At 41.1% G+C, this 18,536-nt stretch overlaps 2 protein-coding genes across 5 annotated transcripts in view; one reads left to right on the top strand and one right to left on the bottom strand.

Annotated features, from left to right (window-relative positions):
- Nucleotides 1-7,728, bottom strand: part of CFAP57 (cilia and flagella associated protein 57) — a 56,175-nt gene extending 48,447 nt beyond the window's left edge. For all 3 annotated transcript variants that reach the window (XM_061632623.1, XM_061632621.1, XM_061632624.1), the window contains exons 1-2: nucleotides 7,279-7,728; nucleotides 5,174-5,490 (exon numbers count right to left, since the gene is read on the bottom strand). In XM_061632623.1, the coding sequence (XP_061488607.1) occupies nucleotides 5,174-5,490; nucleotides 7,279-7,435 (474 nt within the window). In that variant the 5' untranslated portion in view covers nucleotides 7,436-7,728. The remainder of the gene's footprint in view (nucleotides 1-5,173; nucleotides 5,491-7,278) is intronic.
- A 41-nt stretch (nucleotides 7,729-7,769) lies between these two features.
- Nucleotides 7,770-18,481, top strand: EBNA1BP2 (EBNA1 binding protein 2). 2 transcript variants are annotated; one of them, XM_061632636.1, is made up of 10 exons: nucleotides 7,770-7,933; nucleotides 8,244-8,355; nucleotides 9,160-9,243; nucleotides 9,936-10,093; nucleotides 11,342-11,465; nucleotides 14,704-14,793; nucleotides 15,022-15,097; nucleotides 16,434-16,530; nucleotides 17,232-17,391; nucleotides 18,252-18,481. In XM_061632636.1, the coding sequence occupies exons 1-10, from the start codon at nucleotides 7,785-7,787 to the stop codon at nucleotides 18,300-18,302; spliced, it is 1,101 nt and encodes a 366-aa protein (XP_061488620.1). In that variant the 5' UTR covers nucleotides 7,770-7,784; the 3' UTR covers nucleotides 18,303-18,481. The 2 variants fall into 2 exon arrangements, with proteins under 2 accessions (XP_061488620.1, XP_061488621.1); XM_061632637.1 differs by having other exon boundaries at nucleotides 7,824-7,913.
- The last annotated feature ends 55 nt before the right edge of the window (nucleotides 18,482-18,536 follow it).

Below are 18,536 nucleotides of genomic sequence, written 5' to 3'. Positions count from 1 at the left end.
TGCGAACCAAGATGGGAGAACTGGAGTGCTTGGTCTTAGAGGAGAGCATTGATATAGTGAGCATAACGGAGACCTGGTGGAATGGAGAAAACCAGTGGGATACGGTTATCCCTGGATATAAACTATATCGGAAGGACAGGGAAGGACGTATTGGTGGCGGAGTCGCTCTATACGTGAAAGAAGGCATTGAATCCAGCAAGCTCGAAACCCCAAAAGAGGCAGACTCCTCCACAGAATCGTTGTGGGTGGTGATACCATGCCCCAGGAGGGACTTAATACTGGGAACGATCTATCGTCCCCCTGATCAAAATGCTCAGGGAGACCTGGAGATGAGATATGAAATTGAGGAAGCATCCAAACTAGGAAATGTGGTAGTAATGGGTGACTTCAACTACCCGGACATAGACTGGCTGCATATGTGTTCCAGTCATGACAAAGAAGCAAAGTTTCTAGATATTCTAAATGACTATTCCCTAGACCAGTTGGTCATGGAACCGACCAGAGGGATGGCAACCCTGGACTTAATCCTCAGTGGGGACCGGGACCTGATGCGAGATGTAAGTGTTGTTGAACCGATTGGGAGCAGTGACCACAGTGCTATTAAATTAAACATACATGTAACTGGCCAATTGCCAAGAAAATCCAACACAGTCACATTTGACTTCAAAAGAGGAAACTTCACAAAAATGAGGGGATTGGTAAAGAGAAAGCTGAAAAACAAAGTCCAGAGGGTCACATCACTCGAAAATGCTTGGAAGTTGTTTAAAAACACTATATTAGAAGCTCAACTGGAGTGCATACCGCAGATCAGAAAAGGTACCGCCAGGGCCAAGAAGATGCCAGCATGGTTAACGAGCAAAGTCAAGGAAGCTCTTAGAGGCAAAAAGTCTTCCTTCAGAAAATGGAAGTCTTGTCCAAATGAAGAAAATAAAAAAGAACACAAACTCTGGCAAAAGAAATGCAAGAAGACAATAAGGGATGCTAAAAAAGAATTTGAGGAGCACATTGCTAAGAACATAAAAACCAACAACAAAAAATTCTATAAATACATTCAAAGCAGGAGACCATCTAGGGAGACAATTGGACCCTTGGATGATAAGGGAGTCAAAGGTGTACTAAAGAACGATAAGGAGATTGCAGAGAAGCTAAATGAATTCTTTGCATCTGTCTTCACAGTGGAAGATATAGGGCAGATCCCTGAACCTGAACTAACATTTGCAGGAAGGGATTCTGAGGAACTGAGACAAATAGTGGTAACGAGAGAGGAAGTTCTAAGCTTAATGGATAATATAAAAACTGACAAATCACCGGGCCCGGATGGCATCCACCCGAGAGTTCTCAAAGAACTCAAAGGTGAAATTGCTGATCTGCTAACTAAAATATGTAACTTGTCCCTTGGGTCCTCCTCCGTGCCTGAGGACTGGAAAGTGGCAAATGTAACGCCAATCTTCAAAAAGGGATCCAGAGGGGATCCCGGAAATTACAGGCCAGTTAGCTTAACTTCTGTCCCTGGAAAACTGGTAGAAAGTATTATTAAAGCTAGATTAACTAAGCACATAGAAGAACAAGCCTTGCTGAAGCAGAGCCAGCATGGCTTCTGCAAGGGAAAGTCCTGTCTCAGTAACCTATTAGAATTCTTTGAGAGTGTCAACAAGCATATAGATAGAGGTGATCCAGTGGACATAGTGTACTTAGACTTTCAAAAAGCGTTTGACAAGCTACCTCACCAAAGGCTTCTGAGGAAGCTTAGCAGTCATGGAATAAGAGGAGAGGTTCTCTTGTGGATAAGAAATTGGTTAAGAAGCAGAAAGCAGAGAGTAGGAATAAACGGACAATTCTCCCAATGGAGGGCTGTAGAAAGTGGAGTCCCTCAAGGATCGGTATTGGGACCTGTACTTTTCAACTTGCATTAATGACCTAGAATTAGGAGTGAGCAGTGAAGTGGCCAAGTTTGCTGATGACACTAAATTGTTCAGGGTTGTAAAAACAAAAAGGGATTGCAAAGAGCTCCAAAAAGACCTCTCCAAACTGAGTGAATGGGCAGAAAAATGGCAAATGCAATTCAATATAAACAAGTGTAAAATTATGCATATTGGAGCAAAAAATCTTAATTTCACATATACGCTCATGGGGTCTGAACTGGCGGTGACCGACCAGGAGAGAGACCTCGGGGTTGTAGTGGACAGCACAATGAAAATGTCGACCCAGTGTGCAGCAGCTGTGAAAAAGGCAAATTCCATGCTAGCGATAATTAGGAAAGGTATTGAAAATAAAACAGCCGATATCATAATGCCATTGTATAAATCTATGGTGCGGCCGCATTTGGAATACTGTGTACAGTTCTGGTCGCCTCATCTCAAAAAGGATATTATAGAGTTGGAAAAGGTTCAGAAGAGGGCAACCAGAATGATCAAGGGGATGGAGCGACTCCCTTACGAGGAAAGGTTGCAGCATTTGGGGCTTTTTAGTTTAGAGAAAAGGCGGGTCAGAGGAGACATGATAGAAGTGTATAAAATTATGCATGGCATTGAGAAAGTGGATAGAGAAAAGTTCTTCTCCCTCTCTCATAATACTAGAACTCGTGGACATTCAAAGAAGCTGAATGTTGGAAGATTCAGGACAGACAAAAGGAAGTACTTCTTTACTCAGTGCATAGTTAAACTATGGAATTTGCTCCCACAAGATGCAGTAATGGCCACCAGCTTGGACAGCTTTAAAAGAAGATTAGACACATTCATGGAGGACAGGGCTATCAATGGCTACTAGCCGTGATGGCTGGGCTGTGCCACCCTAGTCAGAGGCAGCATGCTTCTGAAAACCAGTTGCCGGAAGCCTCAGGAGGGGAGAGTGTTCTTGCACTCGGGTCCTGCTTGCAGGCTTCCCCCAGGCACCTGGTTGGTCACTGTGAGAACAGGATGCTGGACTAGATGGGCCACTGGCCTGATCCAGCAGGCTCTTCTTATGTTCTTATGTTCTTAAATAAGCAGTAATTGAGCAACCTATGATAAACAGGAAATGCCTGGTCCCTTCACATTTCTTTTGTATCCTTTAATAACTGGCTTACTATCCCTTCATTTAGTGGAACATTCTTACACTAGATCTCTAGCCACCTTGCCAATCAGAACTGTTCAGAAACTTTGGTACTTACAAAATGCATGTTTGCTGTCTTCGGTAGTCAGGATTGCCATATGAATACTATATGTATGCTTAACTATGGGGTAAGCTGTAAATGACATGGAAGAGTCCCTTCATCAAATTGTTGTCTCATTTGTTGTAAACAAGCCAATATATTCCTAATACATAGGGATATAACAGCTGACTCATCTGCTCAAGTTGGCTTGTTATGTTTGTATTTCATCACCCTTTTGAAGGTGTTTGTGTTCAAGACATCATGTTATTATTTGTGCAAAGAAAGCAATCACGCTATGACTAAATTGTAGGTGGGGGAATTACAACAATGTTCTAGCACTAAAGTGGAACTATGGACATCTCTGTTGTCTTAGGCTGAACTTTCTATACTAGATGCCTTTAGCACTGCTGTTCCTTAATCAGTTGGAATCTGAGCTCTGGATCCATATGGGAAACGGTAATGAGGGAAGAGACCACTTGCCAGTTAATTTGTTGTTTAATTTTTTTTATTAATGCACCTGTTTCACCCACTATTTTTTTAAAAAATGAGGCTGAACAAAGTTTGTCATATCCCTTCCCTCGTTACAATTACAACCACTTTTATTCCCCCCTTTACTTCCTTGCTGGAAGAGAGAGGGGGTCTGTAAATGTAATGTGGAAGGAACATGTCAGTCTTTGTCCAGCCTCCCTATCTCTTGCAAGATATGAATAGGCTCAGAGAGAAAGAAAAGGGTGCCTTTATTTTACAAAATATTTTTAATTGTTAAAAATGAGGGGTAAAAAACCCTAAAGTGGTTATAAACACAATGAGAGAAGGGACATGGAATGGCAGAAGTGGAAGTGAATCCATAGCTAAGGTGGAAGACAAGCGCTTTAATTCCATAAAAGTGAGAATAATCTTCACAAACTGGAGTGAGAGCAAATGTTCGTTAGAGGAGACCCATTGATTTTAGTGGGTCTACTCTGAGTATGATTAGCTGGACATCACACCAGGTATTTAAAACAAAGAGAATAATAGGAGAAATACTAGATTGCAATGATTTGGCAGTATATGGATTATCCACAATAATTGAGTAAACAATTGATACAAATTCCAGAGGAAATGGCAAGTGTGTAAGAAAGCTGAGTTGATTATATGCACAAAATAATAATAAATAGGACACACATTAGTTGTGTAAATTATGCAAACATAGTGTTACACTTGGATGAATGTTGCAGTGTCCCACAAGGAATTTTATCATACATACATACATACATACAAGGATAAACTAATAATAACCATTTCAAGTATAAAACAAAGATATATTGCGCAGCATTGTATATTGAAATTGTAGGGCTCGAGTGGGAAATTTGTTCTGTTTTTCTTTGTAACTGCACAGTTTTACCTTAGCAGCTTAAATATGACGCCTCGCTCTAGTTATGGGCCAAGTTTAGGACACACAGTTTGTGAGACAGTGTGGTATAGTGGTTAGACTAGTGTTGGACTAGGACTTGGGAGACCACGGTTCATATCTCCCCTCCCAGTCATGAAGCTTGCTGGATGACCTTGGGCCAGTCACAGTATCTCAGCCTAACCTACCTCACAGGGTTGTTGTGAGGAAATGGAAATGGAGAGGGAGAACCATGTATACCACCTTAAGCTCCTTGGAGGTCAGGTGGGATACAAATGGAATAAATAAGCAAGGACTTTAAGGTCAGAGGGCTACAATATGTGCATTACAGTTCACAGACACTAGCACAGTAAAAGGACAATGGTGAAATTCTCACAACTGCTGATCTGTAATACCTTTATACCCATTCATGCAATCATGCAAATTTTGTGTCTCATGTGTATATAAGGACATTATACAATGTGAATAGCAGACCCAGGATTTCATACTAAGAGCATCTCCGTGTGGCAACTTCTCTCAGTTCAGTGAGGTCTCCATCAGTGAGGATACAACCTTTTCACTCGAGGCAGTAATAACTACATTATGTACCTATTATACAAATGCACTCAAGGAAAGGATCCTGCCACCAGAGAGCAGTATTCCTTCCACCTTACCTGATAGAGCGGATTGTTCTGAACATCAACCTTGACAATTGCCATTGTTCTTTGCTTTTCCCACATCCAGTAGGCAAGGTTTGATTCAGGAGGTCCTGTCTGTGCCACTAGATATTTGGAGTCAGGGGAAAAACCTAGACTGATAAATTCCTGGACAGAGAAATCAAAGGTGTTCAGGACTTTCCGCTTCTTGCATGGGACAGATGACAGTTCATAAATTGTGATAGTAGGTTTATCCTGCAGTATCTCTGAAATGGCCAGATAGCGTCGATTTGGACTAATTGCCAGTGCTAGCATCCCTTGGCTCTTTTCTGAGCCTATAAAGCACAGAAAAAAAGCTTATGTGAGTTTAATACAACACTTTTTCAGGAGCTGAATCCAAAATGTAAGAGGAATTCCAATCCCAAGGTTGTCACCTCATTTTCAAAGACTTCAGGAAATCACCATTTAAAACAAATTAAAAAACTTAGAGATGATCATTCAGAAAACTGAAATCCCAAACGATAGCATAACATGAACATGAGAGTGTCAAAGTTCCTGGAGAGCATATTGTAGCTACTTTCCTCCTTCTCTAGCCCTGCTGCTGTGTTGCTGTGAGCTAAGCCAGACAAACCATGAGTTGTACAAGAAAAAATCTTGGTTACAGGTTGTGGTTTGTCTGTGGTGAGACAAACCATGAACACGGGTTTAGACAGTATACTAAGCCAAACCATGGCTTGGCTCAGAGCAGCACAGCAGTAGCAGAACCAGAAATGGAGCAAAGTAGCCATTATCTCCTCTCCAGGGATCTGCACACTTGTGCTTTCATGCTAAGCCATGGTTCAGCTTAACATGTGAAGTGCATCACTGGCAAAGAGCATGCTCAGCCATTAATGATTGATAGGACGAGAGGTATGAATTCTTTATCTACTTGCTAGGCAGTGGATCATGTTTTAGCCACAGTGATGTATATCACTGCTCTTGTTCAGACATGAATGACCCTGGATAAGTCTGAGGCTTATGCACTCCATTCTTTTCTCCTCCTTCTTTAGCATGCTAAAGAAAATAGGAACCTTTTGTTTCCATTTTTAACTAACCATAGTTTAGCATTATGTCCAAATCTGGACAAACTATGATTTAGTAAAGCAAGCTAAACTTCAAACAATAAGCCATAGTTAAGATTAACCACAGTTTAGGGTTTGAATATAATGGTAAATGGCAGTTAACTGATAACAGAAGCTAAACTTTCCAATTTCTTCCTTCCAGTCATCCAGGAGGAGAGGGTAGCATGAAAGACCAAGGCTCACTCAGGTTCATTCACACAATGCTAAACCATAGTTTACCATTATGCCTCAACATCCGATTGTATTTATTTAGAACATTTTTATACTGCTTAATATAATAAAAAAAATTAAGTGGTTTACATAAAATGTTGCCAAGGATAGTCGGCTGAATTGTTAAAAAACACCTGAATGTAAGCCTCTCTAAAACATATGCCTAATGTGAAGAGCATAAGCAAGAAGTGAAATTGGAAGTTTAAATTGTTTATATTTTGCCTACTTCTAGACAGAAGATAGTAAGAGACAAAGAACCACTTTGCTACCAAAATCTCTACAAACAGTATCATTGTGAAAGCATCTGAAAACAAACAGTATAATTTATATTTAGAAAACATTAAGCGGTGTTAACCTCCCGTTTCCTACCAGCTCCAACCATACTTTCCAATATGTTATGTGGGCTGTGAGCCTGAATCGGTAACACCTCAACTATTTTAAAAATCAAATCCAAGTGACTACTTTATTAGTAGCATTTTGTACATATATCATGTACAAAATCTGAAGAGACAGTAGCCAATCATGAGCGTGCAGAAGAGACCTTGCCTATGTACCTATGTCCTCACGGTGGCAGGCTGTGTGGATCCAGAATTGGCCTCCACAGTCACTTACTGTTAAAGACCTTATCTCGGAAGACAATCTTACTCGGCCACGAGTGATCGCCAATGAATGAATGAATGAATAAGTTTGATATGGAGTGAGGGGTGTCTGCACCGACTTTCCCCCTTCCTTTCCTAAACTGCAGCCTTGGGAATGAGGGGACATGGGAGAGGGAGGAGGAAGCTGATTTACCTGGGATGAACTTCTGCCATTTCTGCTCTATGTGATATTTCACACAGCTATTCCCCGCCGGGTATACTATTATCTGTTCATCAAAGAAACAAATATTATTTGCTACCCGAGACTGGAACCCAAAGATGTGGAGCGCTTGTGCCACAATTACCGACATGTCGCCTGAGAATCAGCAAACTGGGCTGGAAAACGAGAGACAAATGTCAGAGAGTTTCCTGCACCCAATGTCCCCCTGCTCCCAATCCCGGTATGTGCTCCTTCCTCAGCAGGCTCCCTGGAATGGAGCTCTAAAGCCCCGGCCCTGCCAAGTCGTTTTGCAGAAGGTATCTTTCTATTTGCTGGTCCCTGGTCTTGTTCTTCCCTAACTATTCCCTTCGAGGCTCCCGAGATCTGCCTTTCTCGAGAAATTGTCCTTTAAGACAGAAAGATCAGAGCAAAAAGGGCGGCGGAGCTGGTTGCTATGGAGACGGCGTCCGGATGGTATGGAATAAAAAGAGAGGACAAACATGTCTCACCGGAATCGGAAAACCCGGAAACCGGAAGTAGTGCTGTACTGTTCCACGTGGTTTATGAGATTGCGGTTGGCTCCATTCGTTTTCGAGAAGAAAGGTCGTGGTGACACCAACTCTGAAGTTGTATGTATATTTATCTGGGAGTAAGTGTTATTGAATACAGGGGGGATTGCTTCCAAGTAAGTCATGCGCAGGTTATACAAAACGAGGCGGTTTCGAGGGAAGAAAGAAGTCCCGGGATCGATTTAATGCAAAGTTAGGAATATTTTTGGACGACCGGTAGAAGTTCCAAAGATGAGAAAAAATCTCGGAATTTAGAAGTAACGATGGGAAAACACTACTGAGCCATGCCCGGGATGGGACAATCAATAACTCATAGCCCCATTTCTTGCCACGCTCTTGAAGGTGGAGCACGCTTTCTATTTTGTCTTGTTTTTTTTGTTCCTCGTGTAGGTCGGTGGCGTCCAGGTATCCCAAAACACGGTGTGCGATGCCCCAAGTAGAGATGGAGGAAGACTCGTGGACTTCAGATTCTGAAGTGTCTGTTGTTGTTACTGACCGAGAGGTAAGTTTGGTGCTGTGCTTATCTTGCCCAGAACTGTGGGCAGGTCGAATTTTCCCTGCTGGAACATGAGCCAAGGTTCTAGTAGTATAGTACGTTATGGTTAAGTTCCTTATTAGTGTTTGTAATGGCTGGTAGTGTTCAGTTCATTTTTTTCTCTGGAAGCCTACTGCTAAAGTTCTTCTGGGCAAGGATGTTGTAATGGCTATTTGCAGGATTCAGTTTTCTTAAGTTGCTTGTGGTTGCCGTGTAGTAGGTGCTGTGCTCTGTAGTAGGTGCTGTGCTCTGTAGTAGGTGCTGTGCTCTGTATTTGTATAGTAATAGTGCCTAATGATATTTCATATTTATATGGGGTGTTTCAGGCCTTCAGTATACTTCACATGCCTATTTCGGTGATATTTGAAACAGCCCCGTAAGTATTATTGTTTGTATTGTAAGTGAGGAACGGAGGCTAAAAGAATAACAACTTTCCTAGTGGGTCTATCTGGAGTGAGATTTCAACCAGGGGCTTACTAGCTTACACTCCTAGCTACAATGCCAGTTCACAGTAACACATCACAGTGCAGTGTCAGCTTAGTAAATAAAACCAAACATGCTCAGGTAGAGAGCTGCTTTGCCCACTCAACTGCAATTTGAGCATCTCAGTTTAGACTGCATCTGTTTTGATTGTGTGTGCTCCGTTTCTTACATATTCCTTTTTCAGGGTTTCTATTACAAAGGTTGTGGGTGGGTGAGTTAATATGTTTGATATTTGTATATATCAGTTTTCTGCGGTGCTGTTGATTTTATCACTTTCCTTCACCATAGCTCCAGGAGGCGTTTTCTAAAGGTTCATTAAAGCCAGGCCTAAATGTTGTGTTAGAAGGACGACCAAAAACTTTCAACAATGTGGTGAGTGCTGTGTGATCATGATCTTGTGAGGTTAGTTTGTGTGGGCAGTTTGAGCTTCTTTTGGAGGAGCATACCAGTTAGTCAGAATAAAATTTTTACAGATCAGCCACGCAGTTCAGTTTATATACTGAACTGATACTTGAAGCTCAACACCTGGTAGCTTGAGTCCTCCATTTTTGGAATGGCTTGGGCTTATATATCTCAATGCTAGGTGGGTCTCACCTTTTAGATTGGGTGTCATCCATCAGTATGGTAACTGATATTTCTCTCATTGAGAAATGTTGGAGGTGGGGCAAGTAAAGAATGTTGATGCTTATTTGACTACACTGTATCAATATAGAGTGATACCATGTTCTGTAAGATATTAGAATATAGTAAGCTATTCAGTCCCCTTTAAATTTGGTGGGGAAATGCTGTTTTGATTCCTATTTTTGCTGTTCTGTTAAGGCTAAAACATGAGAGGAGCTTGAGGCTCAAACTCGCATCTATTTAGGTAGGAAGCAGCAGATATTATGTATGATGTCTGGAGGGCATCTGTTGGGGGGGTATCAGTACAGGATTTAGTTCAAGGCTTTGGGGAGTGTTTGGGGAGGAATCTTCCATATTCCTAGTGTTGCTTTGGTTGACATGTTAGTTGCCATATAGAAAATTGTGTGTTGCACTTAATGCATAATTAGTATGTTCTTTTCTAGGATGGATTGAAGCAATGCTTGTCTGAATTCCAGAGGCACCTGGCCTGGATTGAAAGGCTTGATGTTACCTCTCATCTGGCAACAAACGCAACTCCTAGTCAAACACTTGACAAAGATGCTGCAGATCCTGAGGATGATTTCAAGAGAGAGATGAGCTTGTAAATTTGCATATAGGAAGTAGAAGTTCTTTTTGTGAGCCTAATGTATTATACTTTGTTTATCCATATGCACAACAGAACAAAATATTTTGTGCATATTAAATATTTCTGAGTTAGTAGTTCAACATTTTTATTGCCCACTATATAACTGGCAACCTAATGGCTTAATGCAGTAGCTCTGAAAATACATACTATATAAATAAAGCAAAATATGTGGCAGCCTTTGGGTTGTATTCAATGCTAGTCCTACACCAAGTTAGGACCATTGGAATTAATGAACATAACTACCTGAGGTCCATTAATTTCATTTAGGTCTAACTCTGAGTAAGTCTTAGTTGGATACAGCCCTTTTCCTTATTTACCCAGATTGTGATTTCTTTAGGAAGAGAGACCTTCTCTTTTACATAAAAGTTTGCAGGTGCTTGCCCTAAGCCCATGGGTACATGCAGCCTCTTTGCTGAAATAAAATAAATGTTGGCATAATAATGTAGTTGCAATCCTATGTACTCAGAGCAGTGAAGTCAGGTTTTGTTGTGCATTGTTGCTAACATAATGAACGGTCACTTCCACAGTATCCCTAATAATCCCACCACCTGTTGCACATCACATTGTCAATATGCATTGGTGACTGCTGTAGTGCTGTAATAATGTTGCCTTGTCCTATCCATAAACAGGCTGGCAGGAAGAGCCTGCAGCAGGTCTCCTGTCAGAGGTCACCTATGGATCAGTAGTTACAGAAGGCAGCAACTGACACCTTTAGCCACACTCTCTAGGAATTTCATCAGACAGGGTTCTATAACCATGGCAGCCCTCACAAGATTCAGCAGCAGCCTCCATACAGCCATTCTTTTTCCAGGGAGAGCAAAGGTCAAACTGGGAAAGGAGCACTGTCATTTCATTCACAAATCGGCCAACTCCCTTGCCCAGTGGTTATGGGGAGAGCATCCTGTGAAACCCATAGGCTTGTGGTTTTCCAGCAAAGAGACGTCTTGCAGTGGAATCAAGGGTTACACATGCAGTGTTGGAAATACTGAATGCAATACATTTGTATTGGTACCTGTGTGCACAAATGAGCTTTTTGCAAGGTAGAGAGATGGGGCTGACTTGGACAAGGAAAAATGAAAACGATAGCAACAAATTCACAGAGGCCAATACTATGAACTGCAGCCTACTCACCTGCACTGCCAAAGCATGGAATATATAGTTGCCAACGATACATTTTAATGCATTGTCTTTCTGTTTTCCCAGTTATCATCAGGCCCAAGCATCTGTTCTAGAAGCTTTACCTCGGCTACATCAGCTCAAAATCCCTACTAGGCGGCCTGATGACTATTTTGCAGAGATGGCAAAATCTGATCAGCAGATGCAGAAGGTAACATGTACAATCCCTCTAATTCTTGTTTCATCTGGCTGCTATTAGGGATATATTAATAGCTGCTGGTCAAATCCAAATTTGTGGCACATTGGTATTTTGATGGTACCAGATCCTAATGCCTCAGAGGAAGATAGGAGGAGGATGTGGAGAAAAATAGGAGCTGCTGCAAAGTTCTTCTCAGTGTTTATAGTACTTCAGATCATTAATTGTTGTTAAAACTGGCCATAAAAGAACTTGCTTATTGGCACTTTCCAAGCTCTTGAAAAATAATTGTAATGAGGATTGGTATTAGGTATAACATAAATGCACTGTGGTACAAAAGGGATTTTGGACACTACTAGCAGTTCACCACAAGCAATAATTGAGGCAATTAATCATCTTTTACTGTGACGTAAGATCAGTTTAGGTAAACAAGAATCTGTTGTATGAAATGAGAGCAGTCTTGTTAGTTGATCCGTGTCTTCACAGTCCTCAGATGCTCCCCATTTGCTTGTGCCCTGAGTGATGAATCCCTAAGCTTCCATTGTATTGAAACCATCCTTTTGCATCACTTTCTGATATGTGAGTGACCATGTCACAATACTGGCTCTCCTCAATGTAAGGCTTGTATACACAGGATTGGAGATGTGAAGGCCTGGAGGGGAAATTAATCCCCCCCAGCTTTCTTTGTTGCTGTTTTTCAAAAAAAAAATAAAGACTTTGGGCGATGACATGTAAAGAGGGTATAGAAGCTTGTTTCAGTCTGGGCAAATCTTCAATTTCTCAAAGTCCATGATAAATATGAAGACGCAGGAGCTGACAGTGACAGTTTAGAAAATGAGACTGCTTAAATTTCATTGAGTCTTGGTACCCTCCCTCCTTTTCCATAAATGAGTTTTTAGGTCTGCTTGACACTGTGGAGGACTGGAGGAGACATAATTTTCAGAATGCATATTTTCTTTTTTACTATAATGTGGATACTTTCTCCTGTTTTTATTGTTTTTTGCCTGCTCATTAATTTTGCAGAACAAGAGATGCTAGGTGCCTTACAATTCAGCAGCTTGTAGCTCCATTTATAACAATTTTAAAAAGTAAATTCAGTTAGTAGATATAATTGGAATAAACTATACCTTTAATATACCAAACATGATAATTTAATAGCAAACCAAGTTATACACAATACATTTTATGTTCCTATAGTAACAAAGTGATTTTTGATCTGTAAGAGGTAAGAAAAAAAAGTTTCCCCTCCAAAAAACATTTCCCCCTTGCTTCAAAAGTTCTGGAAATGCTGTATCTCTACAATATTATATCTCTATAATACCCTTTTTCTGAATTAAAAAATGTAGACGATTATGATTTTAATTGATTACCCACCCTTCACCCTGAGGTACCGGAGGAGTTACAACAATTTAAAATACAACCTTATAAATCTCTAATATGATCAGAATCCCCACTTTATTATTGCAGAGGTGGATCATAATTGGATTATGGAAGCAGGAATTAGTATGCAAAATGACATAACACTGGATTTTGTTTTCCCCCCCCATAAAATAGGTGAGGAATGTGTCTTCTGGCTATTGGAAGTTAACTTTACTATTTTGTATTTTGTTAGTTTGGATGCTCTTGTCTTCCATGCACTGAGTTTCTTTCACCTTCCTCACAGAGGTTGTAATAGTTTTTGTGGTATCTGTTGCTTACATATGTTCCACCTCTGGACTGCTTAAGTATTCTGTCTTCCTTTCATCCATTGGAACTTTTGCATTATGTATTTAGACTCTTTTGACAGGTCTGTATGTCAGAGTTAAGGAATTAGATCTGGCCAGCAAATAGATCAAATAATTCCCTCACCCCCTGCAGGAAAAATATGACAGATGGCCAGGGTCATCCACTCATCACAGTTCAAAGGAGCTCTCTGTAACCACTAATTGGCAGTTATAGTGAGCCCCTTTGAACTCCAAATTGTGCCTGCAAACTGTCATTTTTCCTCCACAGAGGAATCGTGACCATTTGCAGTGTAGGAATTTAATTTTTTATTATTTTAATTAAATACAAGAACACGAATTGGGCATTTCCTACCAATTCCTCCTTAGTGTATTCTCTAGTCCAAGAAACTGTTGTTCATCTGGTGGACAGCTAATGGGCATAAAACCCTGGTTAAAAAGACTTAACAGAAGCTTTACTGATAACACACACACACAGAGAGAGCTTCGTGCCACACACATGCACACAGAGATCGAGCTTCATAATAGCATAGGAAAATAAGTCGCAAGCATATAAGGAAGAAGGGAAAGGGGACATTTCTTACATTCCAAGAGAATGGTAATGACCTGCCAGCCTGGATCCCATATCCAAGCAAATAGTCCACAAGAGATCCAAGTTCAAGAGGGTTGCACACCCCAAGCACATCATCCTATCCATCTCACACAGTTGGTTGTCTCTCCACTGTTCCCCTTCGTTGTGACTGTTGTTGGCCTTGCAAGTATATACCCAGATGTCCTCCACAGGTACTGTTCATGACTCAAATGTTCCAGCAAGTTCCTAGATGTTTTCTGTCCATTTCCATGTTTGTATGTTTCATGCAAAACATGTAGGCCTCCACTCACATACACAGTTCCTCATTCCTTTTTCTTATCTCTAGCTTCAGCCTACTCTCAAGCTAGCTCCTTACTGTGTGTTTTTTTTTTAATGGGGCCAATGGTAAGCTCCAGTGTCATACAACTGAAATAAATGTATGAGTCTAAATTTCCCCTACAGTACACATGGTTTGGATGCAAACTGCACCTGCAAATGGACAAAGTGGTGCTCACTGGCTGACAGCAGACCCCCTTGATTGCACTAGTGAGTTCCCATTGAGGAAGTCCTTAGTGCAGCTCAGTCCAGTGGGGCTCACTATTGGTGCTGTCAGCAAGCCCTGCCTGCAGAAAAATAACTGGGAGCTCACTTTAAGCATGACTTTTTGTCCTGCCTTGTGTGACCCTGCTGTAACAGTTTTAAAGACTTCAGCTCTTTAGGACTACTGAGAAACTTCTTATTTTGAAATGCAGTGCACTCTCAGCAGCTCTAGTTTTTATTTCTGAATCATAAAAAGCTGGTCATTTGAGCAGCGTTTCATAGTCACAAATTCAAGGAACCTGCCTTTATCTGCATAAAACTACATTTCTTGTAAACCACTTAGAGGTTCTATAACAATCAAGCAGTATGTGAATTTTAAAAAATAAACATATTGACCGCATGCTCTCTATTTCTCAATTAGATTCGGCAAAAGTTGAAGAGCAAGCAAGAAGCAATGGAAAAGTCCGAAAGAGCCAAACAGCTCCGTGCTCTGAGAAAATACGGCAAAAAGGTGAGGAGAAAAATGGTGATGAAAACATATTAGCCCCCTTGAAATGGGGGAAGGGGGAAGGACACACCCATTGTTTTGACTGGCAGTCTCAGTATTGGAATCCTTTGGCAGAAGTATCCAGCTATTGGGAGTCCATGAACAAGACTGCTAGTGTGCCTTGAGTACATGTGTGCGCAAAAAGGGGAGCATTTCGGAAAGAAAAGCCCACTCCTTGTTTCTTGTCTGTAGGTCCAAACTGAGGTGCTGCAGAAGAGGCAGAAAGAGAAATCCACAATGCTGAATGCTATCAAGAAATACCAGAAAGGTAAGGCACTTCCCCCCCGCCTCTTTCTCCCCCCCTCCCCCAAGCCTTACCAGAGGAGTTGGGAAGTACAACCCTCTTCTGGCATTCTACTTGCATGCAAAAGCAACAAAAGAGAGGGGATGAGTGTGCTAAGCTCTGCCCTCCACAAATTGGAGGGTACACTTTCATAGCAGGGGTCTTGTAGAGAATCCCTGTGTGATTTACAGCTCTGCTCTCCCTGTATTGCTTGTGTGTATGTATATATGTGTACACCACTACTTAGCTTCTGCAAAGGAAGCCCCTCTGAGCATTCCATCCTCAAAGCTCTATAACTGCCACCTTGGTAACAGCATTTGTATGTTGGCAGCTGATGAAGGCGGAAGCTGAAACGTTTTGTTAATATAATAAAAACCTCTGGTTAATCACAATTATGTTCATATATATATATAAAAAATAAACAGAATTCCAGAAGAAGGCATATGTAATAGGTGATACAAGAGCTTGGATTTGTGAGAAAGCTTGTTTGTGTTTCCGACCACTGCTGCATAGCAGAATTGGGATAAGAAGATTGTGTATATTGTAAAGGATTGTCCCATTAGAAAGTGTATTGATCTTGTTCCTGGGTTCCAAGCTCGGAGCAGCCATAGACCTAACTGGGTAACAAGTGTCTCTCTTTCTTGGTTCATCGTCTATAGCTGGGCAGTGGGATCTACACCCACACAGTTATTTGCTGATAAGGGAGGCCCCAATAGGATGCAGACTTTGAAATGGTATCTTATTCACATTTTGCCTGTGTTTATGGTTGTTTCATTGTCCATCAAGTTTTTCTACTAACTTTCCTTCCTGTTTTGCACCGTTGATCTCTTGAAATGGACATTGATTTGTATGTGTCTCTTTCCATTCTGAAAGCGTTTGGCTGGCTTCTTTATCGTAAGATCATGATGTGATTAACTTCTCTGAATAAGTATGCTACATATTAATGTTACTGTGTATCATTTTATTCAATTTCTACCATGATCCTCCCAAAGAAGCTCTGTTAGGATAACGCCAGGAAGGGTAGGTTGCATCCCCTCTCCTTTTTTCCCAAAGCAGCAATTTCTGTGTCCTTCTTTGTGTTCAAATAAATGTGTATTTGGCACAATATGATGTGGCTGCTTCCACCCCGTAAATCACACAATGTACCTTCCTTCATCTGTAAAATAGGAATTCTAATCTAGTACATGAGATTTTAAATGCTGCACAATATTGTTAACAAAGTATTCATCCCAGAGGGATAAGGTAAGCCTTTATGCATTGCTTATCCTGGAGCTTCTCCTCTGGTGTGGTATGCAGTTCATCTGTTCTGTCTTTCATGCAGGTCTCTCAGACAAGCTGGAATTCTTGGAAGGTGAAAAAGCGCCTGCTCCTCAGGGAAAGAAAAAGGAGGGAGCTGGAGGCCAGCATACAAAGAAAGGGTAAGACTTGAGAAGTGGAGGGATTTTTAGCAAGGCTTGTATTTCTTTTGCTTTGCCATGAAAAGGCCTTCGTAGGAATTTTGTTTTGTCTAGTTACGTGTTGGAGTTAGTTCTTAGTATACTTCAACAGCTTGCACGTTCTTCCAAGATCAAAAGTTAATTCATTAAGAGGCATTGTCCCTTTTCTGTTGCACAGTTCTCTGGTTTATTTACGTACGGTTTTCCAGTTTGAGCCCTGAGATTAAATTTTATTTTGTATTTTTTAAAAATTGTTTTTGGTTCTTATATAAACTTGAAAGCACAAGGATGGGGATGTTCAAAATTCTTGGTAACCAGATGGCACAGAGGAGCTTCCTGTTTAAAATCAGAATCCCGAGTTAGCTTCTTTCAGACCTTATGAACATCTGGGAAAGGCACACTCAGGGAGCTTGATCATTACAGCAAGAGAGAAGGCTTGCCTAGTCTTGAGACCTACAGCCTTGGAACTTTTTTGCCATTTGGGCGCACACAAGAAACAAATCGGCTTCTGGTGTTTCTGTGTGGCTGGTGATGCTGCATTGAGTAACCTTTACTGTTAGGTGTATGGAATAGTGGAAAGTGTGTTGCTCTGTGGGTGCTACTTAAATGAAGCTGGAATCTTTTGCAGATGGGGAGAGGTGGACAAGTACCCAGCCAGGACTGATGAATTGTTTTTCTTTCAGACCAAATGCCAAACGACGCTACAAGGATCAGAGGTTTGGCTTTGGTGGCAAGAAGAAAGGGTCAAAATGGAACACCCGAGAAAGTCACAATGACGTGTCCAACTTCCGTGCTAGTGTGGCCCACTACAAAGGTGCTAGGAAAGAGGGAAAAAGTGCCAATGTGAGTATCTGCTGTGAACTGGAATGAAAGCATAGACTGTTGTTGTAGTCCAAAGTAGCATGACTGTATTCCCCCTAAATTTGGTAATAAGAAAACTGTTATATTTACACACTTAATTTTAATAAACAGAAGTTGTTGATCATAAAAAGTTATCACTGCCTTCCCATAATTTTGAGGGATTTTAATGAGGCTGTGGTTCTTGTGTTCTGGAATTTTAGGTTTTTAGTAGGGTTGTGTTCTAGTATCTGTCTCTGGCTGCTGTTTATTGCATTGAGGATGTGTGTTTTTTGTTAGCCACCTTTAAAGTTTTCCTATACGGCAGTATATAAATCCATTAAGTGCATAAATTATGTGTCTGTGTACTCTGCAGGCAGATGATGCAGCCACCTTGCAGAAGCTAAACAGGTCTAGGTCTGATTTGTGCCTGGATGGGAGACCAACCGGGAGCTTCATCTATGCCCCATTGTGTTCCATGATGGAAGACAGATGGGATATAAATACAACAAATATTAATGAGCAACAACCATCTGGGAATATCTTGCTACAACTGGGCTGCTAGGGAAGCATTTAATGAGCTGGCTTGCACCTCATAGTAAGCCACAGTAAGAAATAAAACATGGTTTATCATGAATGAGCAGTGTGGTTGTGCATGCTGCTCACTTGCTTCATCCTATCTGGTCCTGGAAAAAACAAATGACAAGAAACCTCCTTCCTCCTACTGGAGAAGAACCAGATAAATAAGAAACTGTGACATGCAAACGAGCCCACTGTGGCACACAGCTCCCCCAGTTTTCCCATGGAGGGTATATTTAAGGTAGTAAAATTGTATCTAACTTTGTGTTTGTTTGTATTCATTTCAGAAGAGGCCTGGCAAAAAGATGAGGCAGAAAATAAAGAACCGTTCTCGATAAGGAGTAAAATGGGTGGCTTTTTCTTCTTTGTGAGATCCAACTACTTCAGAACATTTGCCTAAAGCCATGAACTGATACAAGACTGCCTAGCCATTTGGCTTGCCATTTACAATCGGCAGTTGGTACTGCCTGACACTGAGTGTATCAAGCATTTATATATAAACAGCAACCAGGTGTTACTTGTTGCCTCTACTTTCTGTTAATTTGGTTTTTCTTGACCCTCCTTATGCAAGA

Source organism: Rhineura floridana, chromosome 6 (genome assembly GCF_030035675.1).
Source record: "Rhineura floridana isolate rRhiFlo1 chromosome 6, rRhiFlo1.hap2, whole genome shotgun sequence".
Classification (NCBI taxonomy): Eukaryota; Metazoa; Chordata; class Lepidosauria; order Squamata; family Rhineuridae; genus Rhineura; species Rhineura floridana.
This window is presented reverse-complemented; position numbering and strand designations above follow the sequence as displayed.